The sequence below is a fragment of the Uranotaenia lowii genome, chromosome 3 (assembly GCF_029784155.1).
Source record: "Uranotaenia lowii strain MFRU-FL chromosome 3, ASM2978415v1, whole genome shotgun sequence".
Classification (NCBI taxonomy): domain Eukaryota; kingdom Metazoa; phylum Arthropoda; class Insecta; order Diptera; family Culicidae; genus Uranotaenia; species Uranotaenia lowii.
Genome location: NC_073693.1, coordinates 335,985,704 through 336,002,610, shown reverse-complemented (window position 1 = coordinate 336,002,610; position 16,907 = coordinate 335,985,704). Strand labels below are relative to the sequence as shown.

The 16,907-nt window shown below is 33.2% G+C and overlaps 1 protein-coding gene across 3 annotated transcripts in view; it reads left to right on the top strand.

The window, feature by feature from the left end:
• Positions 1-16,907, top strand: part of LOC129755942 (zwei Ig domain protein zig-8-like) — a 123,573-nt gene that overhangs the window by 87,997 nt on the left and 18,669 nt on the right. For all 3 annotated transcript variants that reach the window (XM_055752654.1, XM_055752656.1, XM_055752655.1), the window contains one exon: positions 689-882. In XM_055752654.1, the coding sequence (XP_055608629.1) occupies positions 689-882 (194 nt within the window). The remainder of the gene's footprint in view (positions 1-688; positions 883-16,907) is intronic.

Sequence of the window (16,907 nt, the reverse complement as noted above, 5' to 3'; positions counted from 1 at the left end):
CTAGATGACCGATTTTCAGATTAAAGCCATTTAAATCCATATACTTCGAGCAAGACGGAGGAGTCTAGTTTTAAAGATGAAGACCTTCCAGCCATACAATCTTCGTCGATCTCTTGCTATTCTTCAAAGGCTAAAGCGTTTTACAGTTTCTCCGGTCGGTCCTTGGAATAATTGCCTGTTGATGATTTATTCATCTAATCATAATAAATTTACTCAATTTTTGTTTACGACCACGAGCTTTGCTCCTCCTCCTCTTCCTTCGACATGACAACTCGGACGACGATACTCATCGGTAGAAGGCGATAAAATAGGTCATTTCCGATATCGCATCACTCGTCCCGGGGCCTGAGAAGAGCCAAAAACAAAGGACGTCTCCCACCCACATACCCGATTATTGGTCTTACTCCCACTTTTGTATCCTGTCCTGTCTCGTGTCCATCATCAATGGCAGGTGTGGGCACGATACTTGAAAATCGACACCCACCCATGGAGCGATAATTTTTACTCACCATTTTAAAACCAACTTTTATTGCGACAAACATCAACCGGAAATATTGCGATTACGATTTGCGCCAATTTTCCCGCGCGAATTGGTCCACACCGGAGCGCCGCTTTTTGATGATCCAATTTCGGATCTTGTCTCTCATGGTGGTTTTTTTTTAATTTTTCCTCACTCTTCTTTCTTCAGGATTCACCTCGGCCCCGGCCAGTTTGGACGGATCAGTGGCCGCTCCACTGACCTTCCCCCAGGATCCCAGGACAGCATCCTCATCCGGGGACAACAAACCGTACTTCGATGACATCAGTCCCCGGAACGTGACAACCGTGGTGGACGACATGGCCGTGCTCAAGTGCCGCGTCAAACACAAGGGCAACCGAACGGTGAGTTTCATCTACACTTAAATTATTCGGGATTTTTTTTTCTCATTCGGAAGTGTTTTGTGTTGTTTTTGGGATCGAAGCGTGATAAGATCGTTCTGAGAAGGTTCTTGAGACTCAAAGAATATCTCTGGAGACATATAAAAAAAAAATTAATGAAAAACTGTCTTTTACTAGAAGTTTAAAAAATTATGTTTCCAAGAACAATAAATAAATATTCAGTCATATCAGGGGTCCTTCTTCTTGTTCACCCAAGTCTACATTCCTGTCGTTGTTTGAAATTTTTTTTAAAATTAAGGCAATTTTTTTAGATTGTTAATTCCTTTGTTTTACAAATCTTTCAGATTCATAGTTTTTTTTTTAAACAATTTGAACAGTATGAATAAATTTGATAAATAAATAAACTTGTGAAACTTTTTATGTTGTATTGTTTTAATCAATGACCATCTGTCAAGTTCTGCGTATTTTCACCAAAAGCCATTATTTTGTTTTTTTTAGGTTATTTTATAGAAAATCTAACTAGTTTTGTTTGATTTGTAATTTTTGACATGTAAGTAAAGTATTTTTTCTATTATTGGTCATTTTCAACATTTAAGAAAAATTTTGCATTTTTGTCCTATTTTTAGGATCTTTTTAAACTAACTTGTTGTTGTTTTTTTTCCTTTTTTCCTTTTTCCTTCTCGCGTTGTGTTTGTATTTTTTATAATACTTTTTTAAAATTATAATTTTTTTTGAATATTTTTTAAATATAATTTTGGTAATGTTTACTTAATTTTTGATTTTCTCCATTTCTTTGTCATTCTCAGCCATAAAGGGAATAATTTGAAAAATAATTTGTTGTAATTTTATGTAATTTTTTATTCATAAATAAAATATAGTAAGAATACATTTTCAACCATTTTTGTCATCATTTGTCAAAAGATGACATTTTTTATTTTTTTTGTCATTTGGTCAAGTGGTAAGGTCATTTTGGTAATTTTTTTGTCATTTTTTGTAATTTCAAGTCATTTTATGTCAAATTTTATCATATTTTCCTATGTTTTATCCATTTTTGCCATGCATTGTCATTTTTGTAATTTTGAGTAATTTTAAAACCGTTCTTATCATTTTTCCTCATCTATTGTAACTTTTTTTTTATCATTTTTTGATTTTTTTTGCATTTTTCTGTATTATTTTTTTTAAATGTTGTTCGTTTTGTAGTTTTATGTTCTTTTATTCACTTTTTGTAAATTCATGTCATTTTTCGACATTTTCTGTAATTTTTTGATTTTGTTCTTGTTGTTTTTGATTATTTTTTTCCGATTATTTAAAAATAAATTTTGTCAGATTTTGTCATCAAATTGTAGGTTTTTGTTATTTATTTTTTATTCAATTCTCTTAATTGACTTCTTTTTATCAATTTTTGTCATTTGTTGTGATTTTCTAGCAGTCGTTGTTTTTTCCAATGGCTTTTTGCAATTTTTTTTTTCATTTTGTGTCACTTTTCGTAATATTTTACTTCTCTTTTTTTTCAATTTGTTTTCGGTTTTGTCATTTTTCATCATTTTTTGTCATTATTTTTGTCATTTATTATTATGTTTTGTAAATATTTGACAAGGATTGCCATTCCTTATAATGGTTTATTAAATTACTTCTTCATTTTTTGTTATTATTCGTCATTTTTAGCCATTTCGGTAATTTTTTTTGCAGTTTTTTTTTTAATTTTTTTTGGAAATTTGTTTTGAATTTTTCTTGGAAATTTTGTCAATCTTTTACATTTCAAGAAATTTTTAATTTTTTTGTCGTTTGTGGCAATGTTTTTGTCGATTTTCGTATTTTTTTTATCTTTTATTATTTGTCAGATCTTTTCGCCTGTTTTTTTTGTAATTTTTTTAAATTTTTCTTTCAAGTGTTGTCATTTTTTTTTTGTTATTTTTGTAAATTTTGTTATATTTTTTATCATTTTCATACATAAGTTTTTGTCATTTTTGTCGTTTTTGAAATTTTTTGTCATTTTTCATTTTTTTGTCAGTTTTGTCTGTTTTTATCTTTTTTTATTATTTTTTTGTTATTTTGTATCATTTTTTGTCAATTTCAATCAATTTTTAAAAATTTTATGTCGTTTTTTCTCATATTGTTTTGTAAACTTTTCAATTTTTTAATTTTACTTGTTTTCTTTTGTCACTTTTTGGATTTTTTTTTGTTTTTTGGTTGATTTTGTCAGTTATTGAAATTTTTTCATATCATATTTGTTTGTCATCATTTTTGGATTCTTGTGTTCGATTTTTTCATGTTTCTGTCATTTTTTGACATTTTCGTGTTTTTTTTTTTATTTCATTGTTTTGTTAACATTTTTTGTGATTGTTTTTGTTTTCGTCTTTTATTCAGTCTTTTCTAATTATTGTCATTTGTATGTTTTAATTTTTTTCTGATTCTTTGCAATTTATTTGATCTGATTTGTTTTTGGATGTAATTTTTTGTATTTTTTGTAAATTTTGTTATTTGTTTTTTTGTTTTTCTAATTGTTTACATTTTTTTAAATTTATTTTATTTTTTTCATTTTTTTGTAATTTTATGATATTTTTTGTTTATTTTCTGTTAGTTTTTGTCATTTTTAATTTTTTTTTGTCTTTTGTGGCATTTTTGTCAGTTATATTTTTCCGATTTTATGTTTTCGATTTTTTTTCGGTTATTTTTTTGTCATTTTTTGTCAATTTTTAAAATTTATCTTCATTTGTCATTTTTAATTTTTCTTTGAAATTTTTTATCATTTTTTGTCAGTTTTTGCAATTTTTTGTCTTTTTTTGTCATTTTAAAGGCAATTTTTCTATTTTTTCGTCATTTCTGAATTTTTGTTAATTTTTGTAATTTTCGATCATTTGTTGTCATGTTTTTAATTTTTAAACTTTCATGGAAAGTTTTGTTATTATCTACCGCTTTCGTCATTTTTCGTCATTTGTATCTTTTTTGTGTTTTAATATTATTTTTTGTAATTTTTTGTTTTTTTTTCTGAAATTTTTGTTCATTTAGGATCTTTTTGTATCATTGTTTGTCGTTTTTTTTTTTCATTTTTAGTCACTTTTTGTCATTTTCTGTCATTTTTTGTCACTTTAAGTCCATTTTTTGTCATTTTTATCATTTTTTGTTAATTTTTGTCTTTTTTTTAAATTTCTAGAAATTTTTTGTCTTATTTTGTCAATTTTTGTTATTTCTGTATAATATATGTTGTTTTTCTCAATCTTCTTTCACAGTCCAATTTTTTTTAATTATTTGTCCTTTTTTGTTATTTTTCGCCATTTTATGGCTGTTTTTGTAGCTTTTTTCATATTTTTATAAGAATTTTGTCTTAAAACTTATATAATATTTATAATATTGTTTTACAACTTTTATCCTTTTTAATTTTTTTTTTTTACGAAAAATGTTTAAAAAAATTAAAAAATACAAATAAAAATACAAAAAGTGACAAGAAATGACAAAAAGGACCATAAATTAAAAAAAAAAAATACATCACTCACAAAAAAAATTCAATTAATCACAAAAAAATTATTCGAAAAAATAACAAAAAAGACAATAATTGACATGAAATGGAAAGCAAATTTCATGTCAATTATTGTCTTTATTTTAATTCTTTTCGAATAAATTTTTATAATTTTTAATTTTTTTTGTGAGTGTTGTACACTTTTTTTAATTTATTGTCTTTTTTGTCATTTCCTATCACTTTTTGTTTTTTTTTATTTGTTTTTTTATGTTATTTTTTATTTTTTTTTTTAAACATTTTTCGTATGTTTTTGTAGCAATTTGCAAAATTTGTATTTTTTTGTGTCTTTTCATCTTTTTATCAATTTTTGTTTTTGTTTATTTTTCATTTTTGGGATTCATTGGAAATAATATCCAGTATTCAATATTTTTTTGTCACTTATTCCAATGCTCTGCCTTTTTACTGTTATTCTTGGCATTACTGTTATTTCGTGTTCTTTCTGGTTTTTCGTATATGGTTTAATTTTTTTTAAATTTGTTTTATTGTTTTAAATTTTTTTTGTTAATTTTCTCATTTTGTGGGTTCGTCAATTTTTGAAATTCTTTGAGATTGATCTTGGAATTATTGGAGTAACTTTTATTATTTTTAAATCATTTTTTAGATTATTTTTCATTGCTGTTTTGTAATATGTATTCTGTATTCTTTGGTAAATTTTCTTCACTTTTTTAAATTTCAAATTGTTGAAAGATTTTATTGTTTATCATACTTTTGTTTGACTAAGGTGGGCAGAGTTTTTCCGCACAAATAAGGGCGGAGCAGATCTGGTAAATTTTATCTTCAATCCTGGCAAAATCTCGGCGTATGATTCCAAAATTTTCAGCTTAAAATCCAAGCAATATCCGGCAATTTTGAGTCAACTCCCTGGAATTCTTAAACCAAGATCGAGAAAAAACTCGTTGAAAATTTTACCTAAAATTCACCGTATTCTTGGCTTTTTCAAAACCGTTGGCGATTATTTTGACAATATTTGCTTAATGATTTTGTTATAAACGCAAAATGTAAACTAATAATTATTCAATTTGGGTTTTTTTTAATTAATATAGTGAATATATTCAGGAAAAATCCAGGCTTTTTATTACGAAATCAGATAAATTTTGTTTCAAATATCCGGGCAAGCCCAGGTGAAACCTAACAATCTGCCAATCTTATGTGAGACTCTAAGGTTTTTTTCAAACATGAAAAATTACCTTTGTTTATTTTTGGTGATTTTTGTTTTTCTGCATTGATTTTTTATGGTATCCGAAAGTTTAATTAATGTTTTTGAAACCTTCTTTGCAAAATAGTTATTGTTTTATTTTGAAATTATTTTTAAATGGTTCAAAGTGGTGAGTTCAGTAAGAAAAAACAGATTTTTCATGTTCATGTTTGTTATTTTGTCAATGATTGGTAAGTTTTTAGAATTTTTTTTATTTATTTATTTTTTTTTTTTTTAAACCAAGAATCGTGGTTACAGTTTGTAGATTTATGTGAATTTTGTAAAAAATTGTTTGTTTCGCAAAAAATCTTATTTCAAAGTTTAAATTTAATGTTTGATAAATTTTTGTTAAACTTTGAGACTTACTGTGATACTCGAATGTTCGGAAATATGAAGTCATGTGTGTTCATTTCATTTTTTATTTTCTAAGGTTTTCATCAAATTATTTAAGCTTAAAGTGCTTTAAGTTCCATTTTAAATGCTAGGAAACTTTCTTTAAAACAGTTTTTATAAAGGGCCTTTAATGTTTGATGGGCCGTTTGTATTTGGAGGGAAATGAATGGCGATAACAGTTGATTTCAGACACGGGTGAAAAAATCACACACAATTCCTCCGGACAATCGCTAGTCGAAAAGAAAAAAAAAACATTCAAAAGAGGGTTGAATAAGCTTAAATACGATGAAAATGGGCAGAGTCCTAAAAATGGGAAACGATTTCTGTTCCACTGAACTTCATGGCCGACGATAATGAGCCATCAATGGAAGTGGGTGCCCAAAAAAAAGGAATGGGGAGACATTCGCAGCCAAAATTGGGTTCATTGCCAAACGTTCCGCGCTAACTGGTGGGCCGTTAAAAACACTGTTATTATGCTTTCGTCAATTACTGGGGCGGCGGTGTTAACATTGCTTTTTATTTTTGGGCGAACAGAATCGCAATAAAAACATCTATTCGGTCAGTTGAACGGCTTCCGGGAAATGAAATTATTCCGCTGACAAAAGAAGGGCGATTTTAAGATTATTTGTCACTTTTTTTTCAAATTGTTTCAAATTTGTGTATATTACAGATTTGAAATTTTATTTTGCACATTTTAACTTTAAAATTCATTCATTGATTTCCTCCTTTTGCTTGCATTAATCATCTCGAGGAACCGTAATTTGTCGTATCGAAAAATTGACGCCCTTCTCACAAGAAAGTAATTAACAGCTCACCCATCAAACAACCTTCCGATCGACCATTCAATCAACAACCTTTCGCAATCCATCCACCCTCTCAGCCCAAATATTCCAGGTCGTTTATGTATTGGGAGAAAAATCATAAAAATCAAACCATTTTCCCATCGAATTTTAGGCAAAGGCAGCAGCAGTAATTGATGCCCGTTTGCTTTTATTTTCGATCAACAAGCGAAAAAGTTTATGGCTCCGAGATAACGGCTGCCGAAAATTTTAACTTGTGCCCCTCATTGTCCAAAATAGGCCTAAAGAGATGCAGCACGAATGGAATCCAAACCATTTAAAAAAAAATCAAAGAGGTTTGGTATGATATTCAATCAGCTTATAACGGCTCGTTTGAATTTGTCAATGAAATTTTTGAATAAAATTTTAAATGATATTTGCGTTTTTTTTATAAAAAAAAAGCTATGATATTAAATTAACTGTTTATTGTTTATCCAATCATTGAATATCTGAAATTAACAAAAAAAATCGATAAATTTAACTACATATGTATGTTTTAGCAGAAATTCAAAGTCTTTGAAGTTGGTGTTATATTTTCAATATTTTATCACCATAAATTTGAGTACTAAATCAAGAAAATCTTTTAAACCTGAGAACATAAAAAATCATCTTTGTGAACCGGAGAAGGTTCCTTTAATATTCCTCTCTCGAAAGAAACTTTGGTTGGTACCCCTCCCTTTTTTCAGTGGGGAAATAGGAATCGGGGAGGGGTCTTTGCGTAACTGTAGAACAAATCGGGCAAATGGAACCAAATTTGGCATGGGAGGGTATTTGGATACGAGAATTGTTTTTATGACAGTTTGAGACCCCTCCCTCTGTTAAGTACGGGAATAGGAAGGGTGGGTATTCCATAACTCGGAAAATCATCAAACAAATGGAATCAAATTTGACACGGAAGGAAATATGTGAACGAGAAATGCTTCTATAATTATTCGGTAACCCTCTGTTCTGGAATGAACGGGTCACCATGAATCACCCTAAGAGACGTAATGACCCAGTAGCAACATGGCGATGCTGAGCGCATTAACGGCTGAGATGCGCGCCAAAATCATCGGCTTTTCCTCGGCCACGAAGAGGATTTTCCAAAGGGTCGAGCCCAAGTCAGCCCAAGGCTCGGTCTCTTTTCCCAGCCAACCACCAGAGGAGACGGTAACAAAATCAGAGGCCTAAGTGGCCAGAGTCAGAGGCCTAAGTGGCCAGTCAGAGGTCTAGATAGACCAAAGTCAGTGTTTGTCGAAAGTCCAATTTTGTAATTAGGTCTAAGTAAAATACAGTCCACTATGTTTGTAATGTTTCGGAATGAGTGCGTTTTTATTCGGTAAAGAAATATCTGATGCTATCGATCTTGCCATCAGGGGTGATCCTGAACATGGTCCTTCGAACCGGATCATAAACCAAATCGAAGCATCAGACGGTATGTACGGTACGGTATGTATGAGCGTGTGTGAGAATTTCAAACTGCATCATCTATCAAGGAAGTTAATGTGAAAGTCGTTAAAAATCCTGTAAAATGTATGTGTTCGAGCGTGTGAAAGCGTTGTCCACTTGAGTCAACCAAGTCATTAATCGGAAGATCTTGTACGACCTACCATAGTCAATTTAATCATATCATGCGTGTAGTATACCTAAAATCACAGTCCAGAAAATTGCATTCGAGTGCCTGCCAACTCCAAGCTACTTATTTATCCACCACAAAATATGTCCAAAAACATCTAAAACCTGTACCTTCATTCGTTCAGCATATATAAAAAAAAATTCCGACAACTATTATGCGATTGCGTCCACAGTTATCAAAATCATAAATAAGTAGCCGATTCCACCTCAATCTTCCATTCAATGTGTATACTTTACCTTTTTGTTGAACTCCCGATACTTGTCATGATGTCAGTCGGAAACTCATCTTCATTTAGTGAAAAATCTACAACGAATCAAAAGTTAATTCCAAGACGCATTTTATGTTACAAATAATAACAAAGTGTTAAAGAGGTTGACAACTCCACAATTCACCACCTTTTGCCATAATTCTGAATGATTCAAATACCATGGTTGGTCCACTTAATGTTATCCTCTATGTTCATAAAAACTTTGCGATAACACGTTTTTGTGATAGATATGTCTGACCTATACCCAACGAATAATTTTCTGGTTTTAACATATTTGTTACGCAAATCAATGTCAACGGTAATACTTCAAAAACTACATCCGGGTTCAATCCCACCCTCCAAGTGAATTTCGAGAAAACAGTTTTGCAGTCCAGTCTTAAGAATCCACCGTCTTTGCTAAATTCAACACGCTTCTATAAAACTGAGGGAACAATCGAAAAGTGAAACGAATTCGAACTGTCAGAAGAAGATGGACAAAGAAGGCAAATGTAAAAAACATCAATCTGTTGGTTTCGGTCGGTTTGGATTTTCCTCCCAAGTTGACTAGTTTTTTCCACAAAAAGAGAGTGGTTTATGTACAAACATGCTGTCGTTTATATTGATAAGCATAGTATTTATGTGCATCAGTTCGGTTTTGAGAATTGTATTTAGTGATTGTGAAAAGGAAGTTGGACCTGACACTGACTATGTGGTGCATATTTCGTCAACATGGACACAACCAAAGATACCGTCACTTCAAGATAAAGAAGTGGGCTTTGCCGCGAACATACATTCTTCTATATGGATATTCGATGTTCGCAACGCCATCTAAAGAGTTGGGGCAACAAAACTCACCCATGTTACTAAGGATACCAAAGTGTGTCTTGGGAAAACAAATCGCATTCAAAGTTATTATGGTTGGCAGTCAGTACAATAGCGACATCTACAGGCTTTACAAGCTGAAGAATATTTTTGATTATTTCGTTGAGTTAATTGAAAATCTGTTAATCAATTAAATTGAAATAAGATTGTCTGGATTAAAAACTATCATTAAACTTTTTCGAAACTATCGTGGTTTGTAGAAGAAGAAAAGTATTTAATATGCAGAATCAAATAAAACAAACATTTTTTAATTTTTGTCAAAATTTACAAATTATTTATTCAAATAATGTTAAAACTAATTAACCTAATAAATAAACAATACTTAAATATACTTATAAATATACATCCAATTTTAGTTCTTTTTTAAGGAGCAGTCTGCATTGAATTAACAAAAAAGAGTAATAAATTAAAAAAGAAATGTTGTCCCTTAACTCCCTCCTACCCGTTGATTAAAGTTTTTCCTGTTATTCTAGTAGCAATTAGAAAGCCTAAATTTGTTTTTGCGTTGCTTTAAACAGAGCATTAATAATTTACCTTAGTGGGCCTTCTGGGGCTCTCAAAATTCAAACTTCAAACTTTGTAAAAAACATTGATATCAGGGAAAACCATTCAGGTACAAACTGTGTATCGTTCCAAGTAAGTGGTTTTCAAGGAAATAAGGATACATTAAAAACGTTAAAATTTTCGAAAATATCTTACCATGGTAGCTTTCGACTTCGCGAGGAATATCACTAGCATCCGGTAAAACTGGTGGAAAATCTTTGGTTTCGAATACGTTTTCAAAAATCTTCGGGCCATTAAGTGTTGGTTTCGCATTTTGAATAAGGCTAAAAATCATAAAATGATTGTCCGGTTGTTTCTTCGTACAAAAAAACTACCTACCCTTGGGAATGGTTGGATCTATTAAAAAAATCATCCTCTGAGAAATGATTCTCGCAGATTAAGTGGTGAGGCTTCTTGTCTGAATTGCCGCTTAACTTTTTCCAGCACTCAAATGATCTGAAATGTTCGAGATCATTCAATGCAACCGAATCTTATCAATTTTGAAAAAAAGAACACTTATCTGCCTTTACCAGATGCACGAAAGAATGTTTTCTTTGCTATTCCGGATTTGGAAGCAAAACATACAACAACTGCACAGTTTTTGCGACCCATTTTGGTTGAATGACTTCTTGAAATTTATGCTACCAAAACGAATTCAAACAACGGCTACTTTGATTTTTTTTAACCTTTTTTGAAGTTTACGTTATCAAAGACTCGAACTATTAGGTAGTAAAGAGGGTGTACAAGCTATTTTCGCCGCCTGTTATGATACCCCCACTCAGAAGGGAGCAGCACTGAGCGTATAGAAAGGATTTTCGATAAGTTACATGGATGTGACACAACTTACACGATCTGGAAAAATCTTACATTGTGATTGGCAAGAGCACGATTGACGGTCAATTAATGAAGCTCAAAACATTAAAGGTACGTTGATTTACAAACGATCATTATTCGGATGATTTGAATATTGCCAAAATTCAATTAAAAAAACCTTGTGTTTGTTGACATCTATTACTACAAAACTCAAATCTAAAGGAAATAAATCCCAATCGCATTAATTAATGCATTGTTAATTACCCTATGTAGATTGCGGTATTTCATGAGAAGTTTGTTAATGGTAATTTGTTCATGGTGAATGGCGATCAGGTCAGGATTCAGGTTGAAGCTGAATCAAGTATTGCTGGTACTTCAGTCATTTTTATGATGAAGATTGATCAGAGACACATTCATAGCTTGTCAAAGTTGTTTTAAAAATTTGATTGAAGTCTATTTTTTGTGTTTATTATTATATTGCCTTGTACTGTGATTATTTTTGGAATTTCATCTATCGTTCAATTTTCATCATGTTGTCAATGCTTTCAATTTGTGCCAGAGAGAAAGAGTAAAAGGTGTGACTACTTCAAAGTTTCACTCGACTCCCATGTGTCGAATCAACCAGTCACATTAATCACATCCGATCGAAATCTTTCATCATTTGCAATCGCAATCACAGTGAACCATCCAAGTTGGATTCATTAATGATACTTAACATCATGAATCAAAAATCATTTACTATCGGAGTCATTTTCAAAAATCAATTGGGAATCGGAATTAAATCAACAGTTTTTTCTACTTACAAACGGAAATCATTGTGGTCGGAATTTCATACATACTTGCATCGGTAATTGGATTTTCATTCGTATTGTTATCATTCAAGTTCGGGAACATGCTACCTACTGGCGGAACTCACTCAAGTCGGAATCGTTGAGGTCTGGATTATGTTGATAATCAGTCGGTAATTTGTCAGCTTTTGAGTCGGGAAAAAGTCAGTAACCATTCAGTGTAGAGGGGCCTGGAGCGGACCAGGTGCGCCTCGAAAATGTCAGCAAATCATTTAGTTTTTCGTGAATCAATTGGATTCATATTCGGTATCAATCGGAAAACCATTGATATTTTTCGGGAACCAGTTGGGTTCAAATCGGTCCAGAAATCATTTGGGGACACAGTCAGTCCACCAGTCATTCGGAAATCGGCCAGCGAATCATTCAGATTAACTTCAACACACTTGTACAATACACTATACAAAATCATAAAGGGAACCAAACGGGGTTTCATTCGGTAAAAATTCAATTCGGAAAATCTATCATTTGTATTAACATTCGGAAATGTTCGGAGTAGGCGTTGGAATTCGTTTTTCGGTTAACCTGATCGCGGGATCAGGACATTTATGTGACGGTTTTTTTTTCTGCTGTGTCTTTTCTGCTGCAATCGGGCATGGCAATACCAGGGCTTTCCAGTGCGCCTCCTAACACACAAATTACTTCCGGAAGTTTTTCGTGCAGTCACTCCGCCATCAGGAGTTTTCGGGAATCTTTGAGATTCAAATATTCGGTTCGGTACACTTAAGAGTTGCGTTGGATTTCGGTTTTCGGATAGTCTGATCGACGGGATCAGGACTAGCATTTGGCGTTTTTTTTTCATCAAGCATAATCCTGGATTAAGTACCAGGACTCTCTAACGCAACTCTGCATCACACAAACACACATTCAATCACACACACAATCAATAAATCGGAATGAAGCTAGCGGAGTATGAATCAGTGATGATACGGTTTGACTTTTGGTCAGAAGTCACTTGGACATGTGTCAGTTTTTTGGAGTCTGATTTTGTCAGAGAATATTTGGTATTTTGTCTGATATCCATTCAATAAACTAGTCGAAGATTCATTCAAAAAAAAAAAACAGTCTGAAACTCTTTCAGAAATTTGGTCAGAACCCTTAGTCCGAAAAAACATTCACAATTGGTTGTCGAACAAACATTGAAAGTAAAGTCAGAATGAAATGTATGTTTGAGTCAGTATTTTATGTGTTTGTATTTTGGTCTGATATGTGTCGGAAGAGCTTGGGAACTGGCATGTTAGGCTTATGTCAGTTTGTTAGAAGTCAGAAAGCTTGGAGAGCTCAGAATTGTAACGCCAGAATAGAATTCCGGAGAAAGTCAGAGCATGAGTCGGCATCACAGCGCTGATCTTGGCTAGGGAAGCAAGGTCAAGTATTCCAAAATAAAAATCAATATTAGAAGAGTGATACTTCCTTTCCCAAGCATTCAGGATACGATACCAGGCTACTACCATAACAAAGGCGGACAACCATAGAGGTTGCAATCAAAAAAGGCAATTGGCAACGGCATTGGCGAGGTCGAGAGCAATTTGGGCCATCAACGGCGGGTGGCACACCATGCAACGAGCGCAGATCATGGGAGTGGTCGAAGCGAGGTGGTTCATCGCGGTACGGTTCACCAACATCGGCACAACAGCAAAAAGGGTTTCGAAATGCGTACGTCCCGTCGCTTTTCAAGGCGGGCGGCATGTTCTGGAACGAACGAGGCTCATTGAACCACCCTAACACCAGAAAGGGCTTAGTAGCAGCATCGCCATGCTGCTAGCATTAACGGTTGGCGTTGCGCGCCAAAATATCATCGGTTTTCCTCGGACACGAAGAGGTTTTTCCGAAGGATCGAGCCACCGTCGATCCTTGATTCGATCTCTTTTTTCATCCAACCACCAGCGGAGACGGTAACGAATTCAGCAGCCCTCTGGGCCAGAGTCAGAGGCCCGAGCGGCCAGTGTCGAAGGTCTAGAGAGACCAAAAGTCAGTGTATTAGTCGGAAAGTCCTTGTAACAAAGTCCAAGTCATTTGTCATTATACAGTCCACTAAACAGTTTATAATGTTTTTAAGAATGAGTGTGTTTCATTTCACCAAAGAAATTCTGATGCTAGCGATCCTGCCATCAGGGGCGATCCTGAACACCCTCTCTCTTTCCTATGAGAAGATAGGAACGGGGAGGAAGGATTCCTCATATTTTTTTCTCATAATTATCATACCACATTTGGTATGGAAGGGTACCCATACAAAAAATGATTCTATGATCAGTTGTGATATCTGCTTTCATCCAGCTGGGAGAGAAGAAGGGAAGAAAGGAGCGGATCAGGGTTATGCTATATAGAATTTTTTTTGTAAATATCCGTACATTTAGATAAAACATGGTATTTAACTTTTAATTATCCAAGTCAAAAAACGATTAAATATTTTTATCGAAGCACAAAAGCAGTGTTCAAACCGTTGTTAAAAGATCCATATTTTTCAATTCCTATTTTGAAAAAAAAATCTTAAATTCAAATCTTACATTACATTGGTCAGCTCAGACTTTTAGGTCATTTTTTGAATTTATTTGGAATGTGTGTAAAAAGAAAAATTGGATTAGTTTCACCATCCTTGGAAAGCTATAACACTAGGTCTCAATAAAACCTACGGTAGAACCAATTTAATTTACTTAAAACACAAACAAACAGAAAATTTATCCAAGAAGATTTTTGTATCCTTCTAACCCATGGATGTGTTTTTTTAGGAGTGTACAAGGGAAGAGTTTGTTTGCAACTGTGAATTTAATGTGGAATATTAAAATTCCTTGGATGTTAATTAAAATTCTTAGTCTATTGAATGTTGGCAAAATCTGTAGTTTTTCAACACTTCCATTAAAACCTAGTTGAACATTTCAGGTTCAACAAGAACATCTTAACCAGTAACAAATATCATCCGAAGGATTATCTGTGCTCAGGGAAAAATTTCTTAAAGCCAGACCCTATGGCACCCCTTATGTTTTTTTATTCTTTCTCTAAACCATAAAAAAGATGGTGGGGTCTATCATCTTAATTGGCTTATTATAGCCCATGTGATGAAATATGATCGACCATTTTATACATTTTTTATCCTTACAAATGGCACAGCGGATGGACTGGTCAATGCCCTTCGCCTCGGGGCAAATCTGCTGCTTGTTTCATCTTTCATTTTTTCGCTGTCTTACTTTCGTTTCAACTTCCAAACAACAGTCATCATCATTTTGTCCTGATGGGCGTTGTTGTTTTTTCCCGTCCATCTTAAGGGACGAAAAACACGAAATCCTTGCCTGTTTGGTCCTGTCCTCCTGGATTTTTTACTGCAGTAGGTACGATATCAGCTCGGGCAGAAGGATACAACCAAACTACCTTGATGTGTCCCCCCTTTAGCTCCATCGTTCCTCATCCCGTCGGCAACTCATAATTCCAAAATCCACGGGGCGATAATTGGTCATGAATCAAGTTGATAGACGGCACGTGAGATTTTTGTGGTGTGCTTTCTTCTTTGCTGAGCCATTTTCGAGGCTGGCCTTAGTATTTTTTTTCCTCTTGGCGTTGTTTCTGATTTTCTGATTCACAAAAACCTGGGACGAAATTTTACGACGCTGCAATTTTCTAATTTTGGAGAACGATGAATATCCTTTCGTTCATTTACAGCGCACAAACAAAAGATCTCATCAGGCTTAAACGAAGGAACGAAACATCGAAGCTATTTTGTCTTTCGAAAACAGTGAGACGCTCAGCTCGGTTTTAATCTGCATCTCCGAGAAGATGAATTGGATGGATTGCTCGAAGAAGTGACGGAGGAAATCGTATAAAAAAAACTTGTCGTGCAGTCTTGAGATTAGCACCTGGCCGAGGGAACGACTAATTAATTAACGGGAAATTTGTGACCCATAAAGAAGAGGATGGACAACAAACTATAGATAGATGCAACCGTTGTACTGTCAGTAAAATTTTTTTTATAGATAAAAGATTAAAGATCTTCGATATGATCATAATAACAGAAAGGCCTTAAATGTTCATCGAGATGGACTCCAATGCGTTCTTCTATACGGTTTTCAAGACGATTTTTAAGATCAAACTTCAATAGGATCTTCTAGATGCTCATTAAAACATCCTAACGTTCTTAAAAAGGTCGACAGTTTTCAAGGCGGTCTTTAAGATGATCAATACAGCGGTCTTCAAGAAGTCTTCGAGAAGGTCCACAATAAGGTTTTTATCAATGTTTTCAAGGCGATCTATAAGAAAGTTATTAAGACTTTCTTCAAAACGTTCTTCAAGACGATCTTCAAAACAGTTTTCGAGGCGGTCTAAAAGTCAGTTTTAATGACTGCCTTTTCGATGATTTGCAACGGTTACTAAAAAAGTCTTCAGGAAGATCGCAAAGGAAGCCTTTAGGAAGTTCTTTAAGACCATCATCATGACGAATATCAAGGCAGTCTTCAAGAAGATTTTAAGGAAGGACTTCAAGAAAGTCTTAAAGAAGGTGTTCATAGTCCTCAAGAAATTCTTTAACGCGGTTTTAAGAAGGTCTTCAAAGCCTTCTTCATAGAGGTTTCCAAAACGGCTTTCAAGACTTTCTGCAAGACGGCTCTCAAGACTGTCATTTAGAAGGTCTTCTTGAAGGTCTTCGAGTGAGTCTTCAAAAAGGTTGTAAAACGATCTTTAAGGTGGTCTTCAATACGGTTTTCATAACTGCCTTCAGGAGAACTTAGCTATCGCTGCCTAAAGGCGGGATTGGGCACTGGAGGATTGAGCACAAAACAGGACAGTTGAAAACAGTTATGAATACAAATATCTATCAACAAGAAAAAAAGTCGATCCATCAAACTCTTAAGAAAGTTCAAAATTTTGAACCATCGGTGAAATTGTAAGAAATTTTCTTAATTAAAAGTAAGAAATTTAAAATTTACAATTCAATCTGATTCTATCTGCAAAATAGTTTTGAAATGAGCCAAATCAATGCATTCTCAGCAGAATTTTTAACCTTAATACAACAGATCTTAAATCATCAACAAAAAATAATTCTCAAAAAATTTGGGACTTTGGGAAGTTGTGATTTTTTTTTTCAAATCAGGATCATGATCTTTTAAGTACAATATCTTCAAACGAAATCAAATTTTATTGAATATTTGATAT